The sequence below is a fragment of the Sinocyclocheilus anshuiensis genome, unplaced genomic scaffold, assembly GCF_001515605.1.
Source record: "Sinocyclocheilus anshuiensis isolate Anshui unplaced genomic scaffold, SAMN03320099.WGS_v1.1 scaffold207, whole genome shotgun sequence".
Taxonomy (NCBI): domain Eukaryota; kingdom Metazoa; phylum Chordata; class Actinopteri; order Cypriniformes; family Cyprinidae; genus Sinocyclocheilus; species Sinocyclocheilus anshuiensis.
In genome coordinates, this window is record NW_015551045.1 from 2,980,787 (window position 1) to 2,997,967 (window position 17,181).

Consider the following 17,181-nt stretch of genomic DNA (forward strand, 5'->3'; position numbering starts at 1 on the left):
ACACCAAATACACAAAATAATGTTCTTTTTAGCAGCATCATATGACCCCTTTAAGAGTTGTGCGTCAGATTAAAAAAGTGCACCAGAAGAAAAAACAGCCATAAAAATATTATAATATATATATAATAATACAATATATATATATATATATATATATATATATATATATAAATGCATATGATGTTTCCCACTTTCACTGACATTAACCATTTAAATGCTAGTTTATTAGGAATTATTACAGTCTTGGATAAATCAGTGATTAGAAACAACATTGATTTTGATGAAGTATTGTTTTAATTAATGAATGAATTATTACATTTTTTTATGCAGTGTCAATTTTTAAAAAAACTACGATTCACACACGCACAAATTTCTCAACAAACACATACAACCACACTCTGATATACTGTACATACCACCACACAATTATAATTACATCATTTTAATTTACACAGAAAAAAGCCAGTTATTTGCTCCACAGACCAAACCTGAGAATATGGTGCTATCAGCAGGTGGAAAATAGGAATGAATTAATACATTACATACATACATACATACAAATTTTGAAGCTTTGATAACCAAATTAAAGCCTTTAACAAAGAATGCATGGTTTTATGCTTAAATGGCATTGGCATTAATTATTGCAGTTTCAATGGGTGTCAGTTTGGGCATTTTTGTTTTTAAGATCCCGAGAGTAACTATTATTTATTTATTGTTTTACCTTGTGTAAAACACATTTATGAAAAGCAATAAGGGTGTATTAGACAAATGGTTTATTAATTGTATAGCTAAGGATTAGGAAACAAGAGTTCACTTATTCTTATTCTCAATCTTATTCTCTATGACAGTGTTTACCACTTGGCCAAACTCTCTCCGATTTGTCCATTAAGGGGAAACATTGCATTGAGAATTCATTTATATTCAGCAGGTAGCTTTATTAATTAGTGAATGAATTAATACATTATTGAATAAATAAATAAATATTAACTTTTGAAATGAAAATCTATTTAATTTATAAATATTATTTATTCTTTTATTTGGAAAGTAGGGGAAGAAACAGGAAAGAGGAGACAGTCATGACCAGATTAAGAGTAGAGATGAAATGGAGAGAGGACATGATGAAAGAAATGGGAAGCATAGGAATAACAGAGGAACATAAACAAGGCAGGAAAAAGCTGCACTTTTCCTAATAAAACCCGCATTAATCGTTCGAATATGGCACGCTGCTTTGTGTAGGAGTTAATGAACTCCAGAAGATGGCAGTACCGCAGCATTACGGATGCGAGCCGCCGGTAAACTCCAACGAAGAAGAAGAACTAGAAGAACGACGAGAATTTTCCCCTCAGTGTTGATGTTGGAGTCTAGGCTGCGATGAGCGAGTTTGTAAAACCAGGTAAGAGTGTATAGAACTAATATTACATGTTTATAAAACATGTCATGTAAATCTTCCGTATGAAGTGTGATGTTCGTGTGAGTAAACGGCAGCAGAAGTTCATGTCGCTCTCATTCATTCCCGGATACATTCATTTGGAAGTTTTCTTGACATTTAAACGATGACTGTAGCTATGACTAATGGAGAAAAACCGCGATAGAACAATAACAAACCCAATACTAATTGGCTATCAAAGAAATGAGTGTTTTATGTTTGACAGCTCATGTTCTGGGACGTGGCAGCTAAAGTTACTGGTGTAGGTGCATTAAACACAACGACGAGACTGGACATACACTTCTACTAACGCTACATCTCCAGCAGGGTTGTCAGGTCATTAAAACAAAAAACACCAGGCTAACCAGCCCAATACATTTCGGCGACTCCCACCCAGGATATAAGAAAACTGGTGCTTTTAACTCCTTTTAATGTTGCATTTAAAATGCATTTTGCCCTCTATATATTTCAGTCCAAGGAAAATACATTCTAGTGTAGCATTTGTTTTACAATGTTCCATAAATAAATAAATAAAATTAAAATATACAATGTTAAAATATATATATATAAAAGTAAATAAATAAAATATTTAAAAACATCTAAATTAAATAATTTTGACCTCTAGTAGACTATTCCCTCCATATTTGCCTTTTGCCTAAATGTAGGCTAAGTTTTTTTTTTTGCCCCTGAAATACATTTTTGATTGGTTTTACATTGACGTATGGTTTGTTATGATAGGACAATATCATAGATATTGGCTGAGATACAACTACAGTATTTGAAAACCTGGAATCGGAGGGTGCAAAAAAATCGAAATTCTGAGAAAATCGCCTTTAAAGTTGTTCAAATGAAGTCCTTAGCTATGCATATTACTAATCAAAAATTAAGTTTTGATATATTTACGGTAGGAAATTAACCAAAATATCTTCATGGAACATGATCTTTACTTGATGTCCTAATGATTTTTGTCATAAAAGAAAAATCGATAATTTTGACCCATACAATGTATTGTTGGCTATTGCTACAAATATACCCCAGCGACTTAAGACTGCTTTTGTGCTCCAGGGTCACATTTATGTTTAAAATACATTTTGACCAGATTATTTTCCTCTGTATGGGCTTTCATACCCAGCTACAGTAACAATTTGTTTCCCAGAACGATATGATTTGGTTCACAAAACATAAAGCGTTCACGTCATCTCATAATTACAGTAATTCGGTTGGAGCAAAATTAAGGTTTGAATTATTTTACAGTAGGAAATTTACAAAATATCTTCATGGAACATGATCTTTACTTGATGTCCTAATGATTTTTGTCATAAAAGAAAAATCGATAATTTTGACCCATACAATGTATTGTTGGCTATTGCTACAAATATACCCCAGCGACTTAAGACTGCTTTTGTGCTCCAGGGTCACATTTATGTTTAAAATACATTTTGACCAGATTATTTTCCTCTGTATGGGCTTTCATACCCAGCTACAGTAACAATTTGTTTCCCAGAACGATATGATTTGGTTCACAAAACATAAAGCGTTCACGTCATCTCATAATTACAGTAATTCGGTTGGAGCTCTCAGAAAGTTCTGAGTAATAAACTGTCATTATTATCTTTTGGCAACCCATAGAATCTTTCACAGGAAAATGGCAAAATTTGGCACTTTTGGGGTCGTCCTGTACTTAAACTCTGAGTGTGTCTGAAAGGGCATACTCTCTGAGCAGGTACTTCTTTGGAATAAGTTAATTACTCTGCGACAGTTAAAAAAAGTACATGAATGTAATTTGCACATACTACATTAGTCTTGTTGTCATTGTAATGTATAAGAAAAAAAGTGATTTTACACACATTACACCTTCCAGTTGGAAGCATAAATGTGCTTAGGATCAGTATCACATTTTCACTCTGTTGTCTACAATTGTCTACAGTCAAACCTTTGTGATCACGGTGTTTGGGCCTAAGAGAAATAACTTCTAGATTGAGTCAAGAAAACTCTAAAGACCTTATCATCACCTTGCACACCTTTAGAAAACGTAGATGGCTAGATACGGTATGCACAGATCCGCACTCACACATAATGTTGCTTTCTGCGCAGGTAATCAGGAGCACGGGTGGAACGACCCACCGCAGTTTTCATATGGCTCGCAGAAGGATTCGGGTGGACCAAAGCGAAATATCCTCAATAAGAGGGTGCATGCACCCCAATTCACAGGTCATCCCACTGTTAAATGTTATCTACATCTATCTTGAATCATCTATTTACTGTACATGTTTGCAGCAAATGACAAAATGCATTTTTGGCAAACTGTTCTACTGTATGGACTGTATTTTCTTGATTAAGAAATGAAACTAATTCATCACAAAGTTGTCTGGTTAATCATGATGAGTTGGTTGCTTTTTTGTTTTCCATCATATTACCTCTATTAATTTGTATCGCAGAACCACCAGGTTTTTAATTTTCCTTGCTTTACTAAGTGTTATTAATGTATTATTGACATCCTAGGTACATGTACATGTGCAGATCAGACGGACGCCCCTAGGACGAGTTCAAAAACATGAATGTGGCGGAAATTTTTCTTCTGAAATGTTTAAGCATATGACCATTTAAACTCTGGAGAAGTCAGAGGATTTTTTTTCTAATTCAGAATAATAGCAAAAATGTAAATTAGCTTCTTATATGGCCTCCTTATGGGTGAATTTTGAATTAGAAAAAATGTTAGCATCTGTAAAGAAAATGCATATTAAATATTAAATCTGCAAGTGTAAAGACGAAAAAAAGAGATGCAAAAAATTTAATGTGACGTTCTGTGACGTTACAGCACTATAACACAAATTTATAAATGAATTCTAAATGGTTTATTTCCTCGCTGTAGGTTCTGGATCAGAGATGCAATCCCCACCAGTGGCGATGCCAACGCCGCCCCGGGGAATGAATCCTCCTCCAATGGACAGCAGCACCCCACCCTCTGTATGTCCCAAAACTCCCTCAGACGGAAAGATGGAGGCGGTAGAGCTGGAGACAGAGCCATCCGTTGAGGATGTGCAAGAACCACTTTATGGAGCGCTGAACGCATGCAGACATACTGTAAAGGTAAGGTCAATGTTGAAACTGGTTGAAAATAAAGTTCAAGAGCCTGTAAGTTTCAACCAGTGGGAAACAGACATAATGAAAAAAAGCATTATGACATGAAACAAGCAAGAAATATTTATGGTTTTGCACAGTTTCAGAATAAGGAAAAAGCAACACATTTTACACTAAGGATTTTATTGCGAATAAATGGAACCAGGGTTGTTATAATTTAACTAAATCTAAAACCTTAATGTTAACAATGCAACATTCCTCACTTTCATTTCATTTAAATTGATGTACTAAAATAACAAAAAATATGTATAAAATAAGATATTTAAAAACAACTAATAAATAAATAAAATGACAAAATCACACAATAGATTTACTAAGATTTTAACTAAACTTAACAAAAGCAGAAAACATAAAAATGTAAATCAAAAACATTAACAAAAACTGTAATAGTATCTCAATGATAATATGTAACACTAAGGTTACGTTTACACGACAACGATGTAGTCAAAAACGGAAACGATTTTCCCTTGCGTTTTTAAAAATTTCACGTATACACTACAACGTTTTCAAAACGATTCGCGTTTACACATATCTGCGAAAACAACCAAAAACGCTGTATTACGTATGCCAGGCCAGTAGTTGGCGCTGTCACCTTGTTACTAAACAGTACCTGTAGGGAAGTGACGATTATATGTTGTATATGATGCGTCTCCGCTGTTGGTTGTAATATTGGTAAATCCACACTTTGCTGAAGAAGCGTTAGCAAACTCTTGAGCAGCAACAACAGTACCAAGTACTCCGCCAATGTTGTGTATGTTTGTTCGTGCTTGCCTTTAAAATCGACACGTACTGCGCATGTCTAAATACCTAACACGTACTACGCACGCACATGACGTCACCGTTTTCAAAGATTCCCGTATTGGGTGTTTACACGGAAACGATAACGGTGGCATTTTCAAAAACTTGCACTTTGAAACCCGTTTTCAAAAATATGCGTTTTTGGTCCCCAAAACGCTATTGTCGTGTAAATGAACAGTCAAAACGCATAAAAAGTTTCCCGTTTTTGGCTGAAAACGTCGTGTAAATGGCCCCTAAATAGAGCTAATGGATCAAACTACATAACACACAAACATACAAATTCTCACACCTTGTAATAGGTCCAAACCTTATAAAAAATATTATAATTATTAGAGCTTTTTTTTTCTTCTTGTCATTATATTTATTTTGACTTGTGAGAAATGGACATTTATGTTCCTGTTGTCACCTTGTGTGTCATTGTTTTTTTTAGAAACAGATTTGTGATGATGTGGAAAGACGTCTGAATCTTTTTGAGGACATGTGGAAAAGTGGAAAACTTTCTCCTTTGGTTAAACATAGGATGCATAGATTGTCCCAAGGTGAGTCTTTTTCAGTCTTCAGAGTGTCTTTCACACGCACTGGTTCTGTCATAAAGTATTGCAAAAGGAGTTTGTATGTCACTATACATCTTACATCAGACCAGAATATAAGTGTTGCCACTAAGCATCTTGAGTATCAGAGGAAAAGCCCCTTTAAATTGAGTGTGTTTCACAGAGAGTGAAAATGAGGATGGAAAATTTTATAAACTAACCTTGAGAAACATAATAATCTGATTCTGCATTTCCTGATCCCTTTACGTTTTGCCAGTTACATGCAGCTTTAAAGGGGTCATATGATGCGATTTCAATTGTTCCTTTCTCTTTAGAAAATAACCATCTGATTTTTAATCAGCACATAAATGTATATACATGCACAAAACTTTATGGAACTTCTTCAGTTTGCTTGATATCAACATGCAAGTGACGCAGATCATGTGAAGCACATCTTTTTGTTTTAAAACACAAAGTAACAGTGACGTGACTGATGTATGCAATCAGGAAATCTGAGACTCTCAAGAACTGGTCACATGAGAAGCATTTTAGAGTCATGTTACTCCCAGCGATCTGTCCTGCTTGACTGCTTGTCAGATCCTAGAAGGATCTTGAAGGGATAGTTCAACCAAAAGTGAAAATTTGCTGTTAATATACTTGTCATCTAAGATGTAGGTGATTTTTGTTGTTGTTGTTGTTTAGAAGAACAGTAAAAAGATGTTTAGCTGAAACTGTGGGCCTTGGTGCTTTATAATATGCAAGTTTACAGCTGCCAGCACTGTAAGAGTCAAAAAAAGCATATGCAGGCAAGAATAAAAAATACACGTGGCTCCTGATGATATATTTTGTGGTATTATGAAGCGAAACAATCTGTCTGTGCAAGAAACTGAACATTATTTACAACATTATTACCTGTAATCCAGAGAGAAAAACATGCTAGATGTGCTTTGTTGCAGACCTGAAAAGAAAAAATTGGGATGCAGCTGATGAGATCCACAGAGGCCTGATGGTGGACCATGTTTCTGAAGTCAGTCAGTGGATGGTGGGAGTCAAGCGTCTCATCGCTGAAGCTCGGAGCCTGAACCCAGAACAAAACGACTGCACTGATCCAGGCTCATGAGGACTGTACGATGTCCATTCCTTTGAAAACCCATGCTGCATTATAGAAGTTGCCAAAGTGATTTGTGTTAACTTATGTAAAGTTTTGTATAATCCACCTTTAAAAATGTGCCCATTCCCATCTACATCATCTAATATTACTTTTTTTGTAGATCGGTGCTGGGAAAAAGTCTTTCTTTAGTCTTCATCAAAAATGGAAAATAATGTAGGTATGAAGTGTTACTACTGTATATAAAATTCTGCTTTTAAAAAGGGTGTGATTGTGAATTATTTCAGACAATTGCACAGATTATGTATATTATCTGGTATTATATATCTCAGTGGCTGTCCTTAGATCATGTTATCTTGCTGTCCATTGTGATGTGCAATAAAATAGGCAAAAAAAAAATAAAAATAACATCAAATTGTTGTAGCCCTTATAACATGCATACATTATCCATAACTCAAAACAACAAAAGTAAAAGCCTTTTTTGATGTAAATGCATTCCATGACGTGCAATAACATTTAAGCCACCACACTTAAAATGTTTAATTTTTGGTATTATATATATATACACACACACTTACTTACATATATATATATATATATATATATATATATATATGAACACTAATACAGTACTATTAAGAAGAAATACAGTTTCAGATTTTAGACCAAGTTATTAAGATAAGCAAAGAGACATTTCCTAACATCCTAACCAGTAGGTGGCACTGTTCCTAAACTGCATTGGTATATTCAGACATCAAAGAACCCATGGCACATAGGAAAGTGGAGGTTTGGCACAGATTTCAATGTGATTACTACCATTAACAAATTTAATTGGTTGAGTTTGAGTTATAGAGAGACGCTCCAAATTTAGCATGGTATAAGTTTAGACAGATGTGCTAAATTTAATAACTTTCCTCCATTGGGTTCCATAGGGTGTCGGACTTCAGACCAGGGAAAGAAAAAGAAGATGAAATATAGCTCTGAGCAGCAATTGTTGGGGCTTGAGCGCTATAGGGTATGTTTTGTAACACATTAAGCATTATACAGACAGTATGCACCAATATGAGACAATGCATGCTACATTTCAGGGCAGTCTCAGGCAATGGAGATATAACATTTTCACTGTTAACCTAGTTAATAGTGCCTACTGTTGTCTGTTTGGAAACACATTTTTCTTGCCTCCTCAGACTCGCACCTTAAACCTATATATGATGTTTTGTGAAAATTATTTATATTTCATTCAGGTGTTACAGTCTTTTGAGAATATTAGGCATACCACATCATTTAATACTGCATGCTTATTAATTTATAAGATTTCTTTCAACAACAGGAAACAAATGTATCTAGTGGAAATATTTGGTACTGCACCCAAACAAAATCTTACTGAAAGCTCATTTTTTGTGATATCAACCTCAAATTTGGAACACAACTAACCTAGATTATGGCTTTGATTGTCACATGATTTTAGACTAAAACATGTTTTGGAAAATATATTTAACATTTAAAACATTTAAAATGTAATAGTATTTTAGTGCATTCTTCATAATAAGAAATTTAAACGTCTATAACCTTTTTTATTTTTTTTGTTTTAGCAATATTCTGGCTTAAGTGGCTTCTTTAAAAAAATAGACCAAACTTAAGTCTGTACTGAAAAGCATGCCAGATTTACAACAGTTTAATTTGGAAGTTTAATTTTTAGGTCTATGCTCAAAAAGTGATTAAAAGATAATAAATGCATTATAACTATTCCAAAAATATAATTTAGTACCATGAAACAAAATATTAAATAAAATATATTATTGAACTAAAATGTAGTACATTCATTTATTTGACATTAAAAAGATTGGTCATTTTTGACTACCTCTCAACAGTACCAGAGAGTGAGTTAATATTACTCAGTACTTATTTAATTGCAATGAATAGATTTACACAACAAAACATTTGCCTGTTGTAAAAGGTGTTTTTATGCACGTTTGAGCTGACTTTTCATTGCATTTACACCATTCTAACCAGCAGACATCACCAGCATGTGGCGTTTCGAATGCTTTGAAAAAGTGAATCGTTTTGTGAAGCAATTGGTTCAGCTGATTCAAAGTTTTGAAAATTGCCAGTGAAACCCCGTTTCACGCTGACTTCAATAATAACATGCACTCCTCAAAACTTAATTGGCAACAAATACGCAATGACAACTACAACACTTCGTAAAGCACTTTTATTTATAAGCCCGGTTGCATTAGAGCCAAACTGCAAAAAGTACATTTTACTCAGAAAACAATATCGTACCCACCCACTTTTTGACAATAAAAACAGCATGCCTCAACAAAACACAGTATATACGTCAAAAACTATCAAAAGATGCTGTTAGGCCTTTCATAAACTGTGCTGAAACGATAAAGAAGACAAAAACATCAAAGAGGCCACAAAGCAACTCACTTTCAGTAGCCGTTTACAATGAACCACGTTACGAGAAGACATAGAAAAGGTTTCCATGCATTTGATTTCTTTCAATTCTAAATGTCTTTCTAAGGAGATAAATAATGAGGAAAAAGAAGAGGAAAACTTTGGTTCTGTATAATGACAATTGAATATTAATTCAATATTAAGAACGGATCTTTGTTAAATGTGCCACAAGTAGCCTGAAAGTGTTTCAATAGAACCAGAAAAAGAATAGCAAAGTTTACAGTTGGTTGTCTGTTGACGGCAGTGATCACACGACCCAACCGGATGAAGAGCAGCTTTTATACAGCCATGGCAAAATGTTTGATAAGCAAAAAATCATGCATACAATCATCACGTTAACATTCTTGCTTTACAAAATAAATACTAAGAATCAAGAAGCAATATTTGACAAATCCGACTAAGCTCATACTGTTTTACTAATAAAAATGTAACTGGTTTAGTAAATCTGAACACGCATTATATAAGATGCAAAAAACATTTTAATATACCTTACAAATGTTTAGATAAGACAGAGATGGATCTGAATAGCAGTCACTCTGCAGATAACAGATATTCACCAGCAATAGTCTGAATACAATATCAACAAGTTCAAATGCTAGGTCTTTTTGAGCATCACTATATAGAGTTAGCAGTGTCCACGTTCTCGTTTGAATAACTTTGATTGTTCGCGTTAATATGAATGTACATTGGTTGACCGTCACAGTAAGACTGATCAAGCAAATAGAGCATCTTAAAAAGACATCAGTAGATAAACACGTCAACACTGATTATTGAAAGCTCTCTCTCCAGCAACACGCTTCCATTGAATTTGAATAGAAGTTAAGCCCAGACATCAAACACACCCTCAAGAGCTTTTTCAAGAGACTTCCTTTTGCAATAAAAAGAAAAAATCCCTGAATCCTAAATACAAAAGGAAGAACAAATACACCAGCTCTACTGGAAGAACTTTATCAAAGTGCTCTGAGCACACCACACCAGACCCGGATCTCAAAACCCTGTACGGCAGAAAGAAATATCAAGCTCTCGCATGCATTTACTGTTCCACTGCCACCATCAGCACCGGCTTTAACTTTAAGCAACAGTTCGTTGAGTGGGTTGCTCAGCCCCCTTGATCCATCTGTTCTTGCAGTGCGGATCATGTGGGTTCAATAGATTGTGTGTGTGTTTTTTGTGCCATAGATGCAGCTTTGATTTCAAGGGCTAAACGTATACTGAAATTCACTGCTGTTCAATGTGCTTCACTAAACTCGGTAGAAAATGTTCAATGGCGATTGTCTGGAAATCGGGCAGTGGAGGACAAGCTGTGTAAGTCATTACTATATTCTTACCTAGCAGTTCTACTTTATTTCAAATATATAAACATCCATTTCAATCAGATTACATTCGAGTTTATTACAGGTGTATAAGAGAGATTAAAAGACTAGTTAATGTCTAACCGTTGGGAGAGAAAAAAATCTAGGTATCCGTGGAAACCCCTAGGAAACAGGATCTCTTTTGGAATGTAGCTGTTGTCCCAAATATCTCATTTGTGTCAAATATCTGCAAATGTAGCACTTATGGTCAAAAACATGGTGGCTAATTTTGTAAACATAATCAAGATGTTAAAAACAAAAGCATTGATACCACGCAGCAGGGTTGCAACAGCGGCTTCATCATAGTTTATCCATAAAGAAGTGTTCTGAGCAATGAGAATAAATGCTAATGTGAATGTGATGACACTGTAAACAGAGGGCCAATGAAGTTCAAGGAATGAGATGAGAAGCTGGGAGCTTGTACATCCTCAAGCCAGTGATCCTGCAACTCTGGTATTTTCAACTAAGATGGAAAAAGAAAGTAAGGTCAGTATGCAAAATGTTACAGAGCAAGTCTAAAGATGAATATTTTTTACGAATATAATTCAACACAAACACTGCCACACAGATTTTGATAACTGGACAGCTAAATAAAATGTGTGGCGTGCCAAAGAAGTAGACTAAGGGGTAATGTGGGTGCAGATGTGAGGTACATTCATATTTCTGAAATATTCAACTAATATTTGCCATGGAGAATCTATGCCTACACAGAAGTAAGCCCTGTCTAGGCGCTGCCAGTCCAGTTTGTGTCAAGCTATTTGTTAGTCTCTTAGTAAGAGAAAGATTAAATTTAGTTGCAATAAATGCTTTAACTATAGCATCAGATGACTGTTATTCTGTAGCGTGGAATTGAAGGAGACATGACGATGGCACCATTTGATCTTTGCTTGACCAATCAGTAGAAAGTTCCAGATCACATGGAAATCAAAAATCCAAGCTATTTATCCATTTCTACCCCTGGGTGTAAAAACGAAAAATCAAGACGAATTCTTGGACCAATGTAGCCTAGTCATGTAATGGATTTTGTACTACATGAAAAATGATCCACAGTTTAGCCAACACGGTGAAGAGTTTAGAAAAAAGTGACAAAAGTATTGAAAAAAAACAACAACAATTTTTGTCCCAGCAATTGCAAAAAGCTGTAGTCTTAATGTAAATTTGTTATGTAAAATAGTATAACATTTTAAGAAATATGGTTCTCTCATGACAACTCTCGGAGTACCGAGACTTGCTACTGCCAATACATCCACAACATGCTGCTGTGAGCATGTAAGAAATATTGCTGCTGCAAATATAACACATGAAATAACCCCCATATAGCATACATGAATCACCTCGTAGCAGATCTATACAGGTGGAGCTGGGGAAAGTGGAGGGTTTCTGAAGCAAGCTGCAACTGCTCATATAGCACTAATCATATATTTGAATGTTGAGCAGCGAGCTCATTGGCTACCGATACAGGAGAGAACCAATCAGCAGTGCCATGTGATAATGATGTCATTAGGTCAGATTGAGTTAGACCTATCAGACTGCGCCATCTAGAGTTTCATGCCAGAACTCTGGATTTACATTTATTGATTCTTGAATCTGCCTCTGCAATCATCAAATTCACGTATAATAATAAACAATAATAATTCAGTTTTAGATTTGTTACCTGACTCTCTTATTTAGTGATGGCAGATGGAGAGCCTGAGCGATGGAAGTGGACTATCTGCCACTTGCCGTCTTTACGATGCCAGATCCGTGTCTCCTCTGACTGGGCAGTGCATGGCATTCCGTTTGTGTCGAGATACTGCGTGATACGAATGTAGGCGATGCAGGCGGCCTCCTCGCCGATCAGGTGGATATGAGGGTTCAGGATAGTGGTGTGAACCGGCTTGCTGTTCTTCGACCACACTGTTAAAAAATAAAATGTAAAAAAATCAACTTTTCATAAAAATATCTCTAGGTTGCTATAGAGGTGCCGCAATCAAAGTAATGAGCAAAATTTCTTCCAGTAACATTAATAGAACCTTTGTTCACAGTTAGCGGGTCTTGAATAATGTTCTCAAAATGTTAGCACAAAAAACATCATTCATAAAACTTTTTTTTTTCTGAACCCATTTAGTTGGTCATTCATCTAATGTTTTTTTAAATGTTACCATTTACTACTTGTTTTGAGAAGATTCCAAATTAATGTTCCTATGTTTACAAAATAATAATAAAAAAAATGGAGCATTCCGTTAATTTCCTCTGAAATTCAGATTGTTTTTAATGCATGAAAAAAATTTTTTTTGAGTGTTCAGAGAACTTAATTGGAGCATTAGCAAAACATTCTTAGAATACATTTTTGTTAGTTGGGATAGTGCTTCCATGTGCTACCTCTCAGCCAATTTTTGCCAAACATATTTTTAAAGAACATATGATACGACCAATAGAAACTGACAAAATAAAAACATGGCTTGTAATGCACACAATCTGTGGATGACTGTAGTTTACCTTTGAATACGATTGGTACAACATTGAAGACCTTATTTTAGAAACAAAATTTTGGCCTATATCGTTTAATCTACACTTTAAGAAAAAGGTCGGTTGAAAAATATGAAAAATACATATGGAGGATAATGTCCTGGCAGAAAATTACCCATACACTGACGTATAAAAATACGTCACTCAATATGTCACTTGCTGTTTCTTTTTAATTCATTGTTGTTTACTAACATTTTATCAGTGAAAATTGTTTCTACACCAGTTTTTTCAGTGTATGCTAAAACACAATGCAACGTATAATTTAATAAAATTTATTAAAAATAAAACACCTGTGAGAAATCAAAAAGGAAAATTCCTTTATATAAACTGTACACTGAGCTGTTTTTATTTATTTATTTATTTATTTATATATATATATATATTTTTTTTTTACTTTTCTTAGAGTGCATAACTCATTCATTTATGTAAGTTATAATAAATGCCTATATCCTTAAAAAAACAACAGTTGCATTTAACAATTATTTCAGCTATTGAATCTGTTTGGACATGGCGAGTCATTTTAATTCTAGAAAAAATGGCCTCTATAACTCAACAAATGGTGATACAGTATAGGAAGTAAACAAAAGATGAACAGGCAGCAGAAAGGAGCTCCCCTGTCATCAGCTCCATGTCTTTGCTGGACATTTTCGTATTTTTCTGTATTGTTTTGAACAAATTAATCCCAAATCATTTTCTGGATCTCACAATTAAACACCACATCACATTCTGCTTTAACAACTTAGAAACGTCACATATTTTGGATCAGACAATATCAAATATTTGCATATTTTCTGTATAAAAACCGTTCCTGGTCTTATATAAATCAGTGTTTGACACCAGTATGAAATATAATGCTAATCACTGACAATCTTTCTCACAAATCTGATGTTTTTCTCACAATTGTGAGTTTATATCTCGCAATTCTGAGAAAAAAGTCAGAATTGTGAGATATAAACTCATAAATCTGAGGAATAAAGTCAAAATTGTGAGATATAAACTCACAATTGTGAGTATTAAGGTCAGAATTGCAAGATGTAAATACGCAATTCTGGGAAACAAAGTCAGAACTGCGAGTTTACATCACGCAATTGCTAGAACAAAGCTGAAATTACCTTGTTTTATTTTTTCATTCAGTTGCTGAAATGGGATTCCATAGCTACTGATATTCAACCAGCATTAAAAAAGTCTTGAGGTCAAATAGCATTAGGCAGAAGCTAATTGGAATTTTGCTTTTAATTGTTAGAAATTAGAATACAGGTACACATTGCATCTTACAGTTTTCAAAGTAAAAGCGATGGAAATCCAGCCCCTCCACCAGGTTTCCCAGGGCCTCAGGCTCAAACGCCGTAACACTGGGATCACACATCTTCCTGCACACAAACATAATATATCATAATAATATATTGACAATATCATATTGAAGGTAATCTTGACATTAACTTATTGGTCTCTGAATATCTTCACAGGGAAGAACCTTTTCAGTGAGGGTTGGGGAATTTTCTTCCTTTTCAGTTTCTATTGATTGTGGAGTTCCTCAGGGCTCCATTTTGGGGCCTATTCTGTTTTCACTATTTTTTGCTGCCTTTAGGCCTTATTTTTTTTAAAACATAGTATGTCTTATCATCTTTATGCTGATGATATTCAGATTTATTTTCCTATTAGATCTGGAGGATCAACTTCTCATTCATCTTTGTTATTATGTCTTGAGGAGGTGAAGGGCTGGCTAGAGCAAAATTGCCTACAGCTAAATGCGAGTAAATCTGAAGTTATCATTTTTGGGCCAAATAAGGTTGACAGTGACATAAATGATGTTTTAGGTACATGGACAACAAATGTGCGGTCCCAAATAAGGAATCTGGGTATAACTTTTGACTCAGCTCTAACGTTTGATCATCAGATTAAATGTGTGGTGAAAAGTTGCTTCTTTCAGTTGAGTATTATTGCAAAAATGAAATCCTATTTGTCTGTTGCTGACCTTGAGATAGTGATTCATGCATTTATTTCTTCCCGTTTGGACTATTGTAATGCACTTTTTTTTGGGAGAAAGCTAATCTCTTATTTCAAAGTTCCAACTGGTCCAGAATGCAGCCCGCGAGGCTCCTTACTAGTACAAAGAAAAGGGAGCATATTATTCCAGTTTTGGAAAAGCTACATTGGCTTCCAGTTAAATATCGGATTCAGTATAAGGTGTTACTGTATGTTTTTAAAGCTGTCCCATGATATGGCCCCAGAATATATTACGGACTTGATTCATATGAACTCTGGTAGATCTCAAAGAACATTTAACTGCTTACTGCTCTCAGTTCCAAAAACTCGCCTGAAAACTAAAGGGGATCGCGCATTTTCGGTCGCTGGTCCAAGACTGTGGAATACCCTTCCACCTGACATCAGATCTGCACCCTCAATTGATGTTTTTTAAATCTCACGTGAAAATATACTTGTTCTCTATGGTTTTTAATTGTTGAATTTTGGAAGATGTAATTTGTTCTGTTTTCTGTTTTTGTTTAATTTTATTTTCAGTGTCCTTGTATTGCTGTGTTGCTGTACAGTCCTTTGGTCTACTTTGTAGTGGAAAGGGCTCTATAAATAAAGTAGACGTGAGACATTGTTTTCCAGATAAAAATTCTTTATTGCATGCCAGGATGGTGAAATATAACTACTTTAATTTGATTATTTATCCTAGGAAATATGAATTATTTTGATGATAGCTGGTTGAGGAGCTCTTTAAAACATTATTTTATGATCAGCCTAGGAAGCCAGGCACACCAGCATTCAGATAGAGAGGAGATGCGGAAATGAACAAGTTTCCTGTGAGGAATATCTGGAATGATATCTTGTTCCTGATCAGGTTGTGGCTAGAGGGGATACAGCTACGGCCAGAAACTAACAATAAATCAAAATTTCCACCTATTAGATTGTGTTTTATTAATGTCTACACCTACCCCAACCCTAAACCTACCCCTTACAATAATGCAAAACCAGTAATTATTGTTGAACAGGGTGACAACAATGACGCTATATTGATGTGTGCATGCCCAGTAGCTGCAGCTGTATCCCTTCTAGCCTTAACACTGATATGGAGGCCATCTGCTCCATCTGCAAGTTTTATGACAGCACCATCTACTGTTCACGAGACTCATTGTCCTAAAATCACAATGGCTCGATAGATTCTGCTGAATCAGACCATATCAATGCTTCTCAGCCATTTTGTCTCTTCACCATTATGAATCTTAACAAACTACAACATCTTTTTGAAACTTGCTGTGCATCCTTGGCACTGCTCTCCAAAGACCTGAGAATTTGGGGAATGGCACCACCTAGCGATCAACGATTGCAATTGTTTTTTTGCCATTACTCTTACACATTTTGTCCAGTTTTTACCAAATGTGATCTTCAGGTCATGTCTGACAAATCCTACCAAGTTAGCTTTTTTGCAGTCAAATGTATATAGATATACAAATGGTCCAGTTTTGAAGATCTCAGTTACCTTGGGACTATTTAACCATGGGTAAAAGAAGGAGAACGTTTATATGCAGACAAGAGGCAAAAAGAAAATAACAATGGCTGACTCTCCGCTGGTGTCATACCGCAACCATCCAGTGAACTTTACGTAATGCATTTGGACAGGAATTCTGCCTCAGAGAGACTTTAGTTTTGCAATCCGCCCCAAATTAGTTTAAGATAAATTGCACAAAAAATACATTTAAAAAAAAAAATGAAGTAATGCCCATTCACACCAAGAACAATAACTATATTTGCATCCATGCCAACACATAATAACATTCTGTTTATGAACTGCAGTTTGCATGCACTGCAGATTGGCTGTCAATGATTTAATCACTCATCAGCTGGAAAAAC

General features: G+C 35.0%; 2 protein-coding genes across 2 annotated transcripts in view; one reads left to right on the plus strand and one right to left on the minus strand.

The window, feature by feature from the left end:
- The first annotated feature begins 1,238 nt into the window (after positions 1–1,238).
- Positions 1,239–7,465, plus strand: LOC107661709 (steroid receptor RNA activator 1-like). The gene is made up of 5 exons (XM_016451451.1): positions 1,239–1,393; positions 3,521–3,637; positions 4,299–4,516; positions 5,796–5,904; positions 6,852–7,465. The coding sequence occupies exons 1-5, from the start codon at positions 1,372–1,374 to the stop codon at positions 7,013–7,015; spliced, it is 630 nt and encodes a 209-aa protein (XP_016306937.1). The 5' UTR covers positions 1,239–1,371; the 3' UTR covers positions 7,016–7,465.
- Positions 7,466–9,196: 1,731 nt separating this feature from the next.
- Positions 9,197–17,181, minus strand: part of LOC107661772 (calcium/calmodulin-dependent protein kinase type II subunit alpha-like) — a 42,759-nt gene continuing 34,774 nt past the window's right edge. Inside the window, exons 17-19 of the mRNA XM_016451540.1 lie at positions 14,599–14,693; positions 12,470–12,711; positions 9,197–11,278 (exon numbers count right to left, since the gene is read on the minus strand). Of these exons, the coding sequence (XP_016307026.1) occupies positions 12,479–12,711; positions 14,599–14,693 (328 nt within the window). The 3' untranslated portion in view covers positions 9,197–11,278; positions 12,470–12,478. The remainder of the gene's footprint in view (positions 11,279–12,469; positions 12,712–14,598; positions 14,694–17,181) is intronic.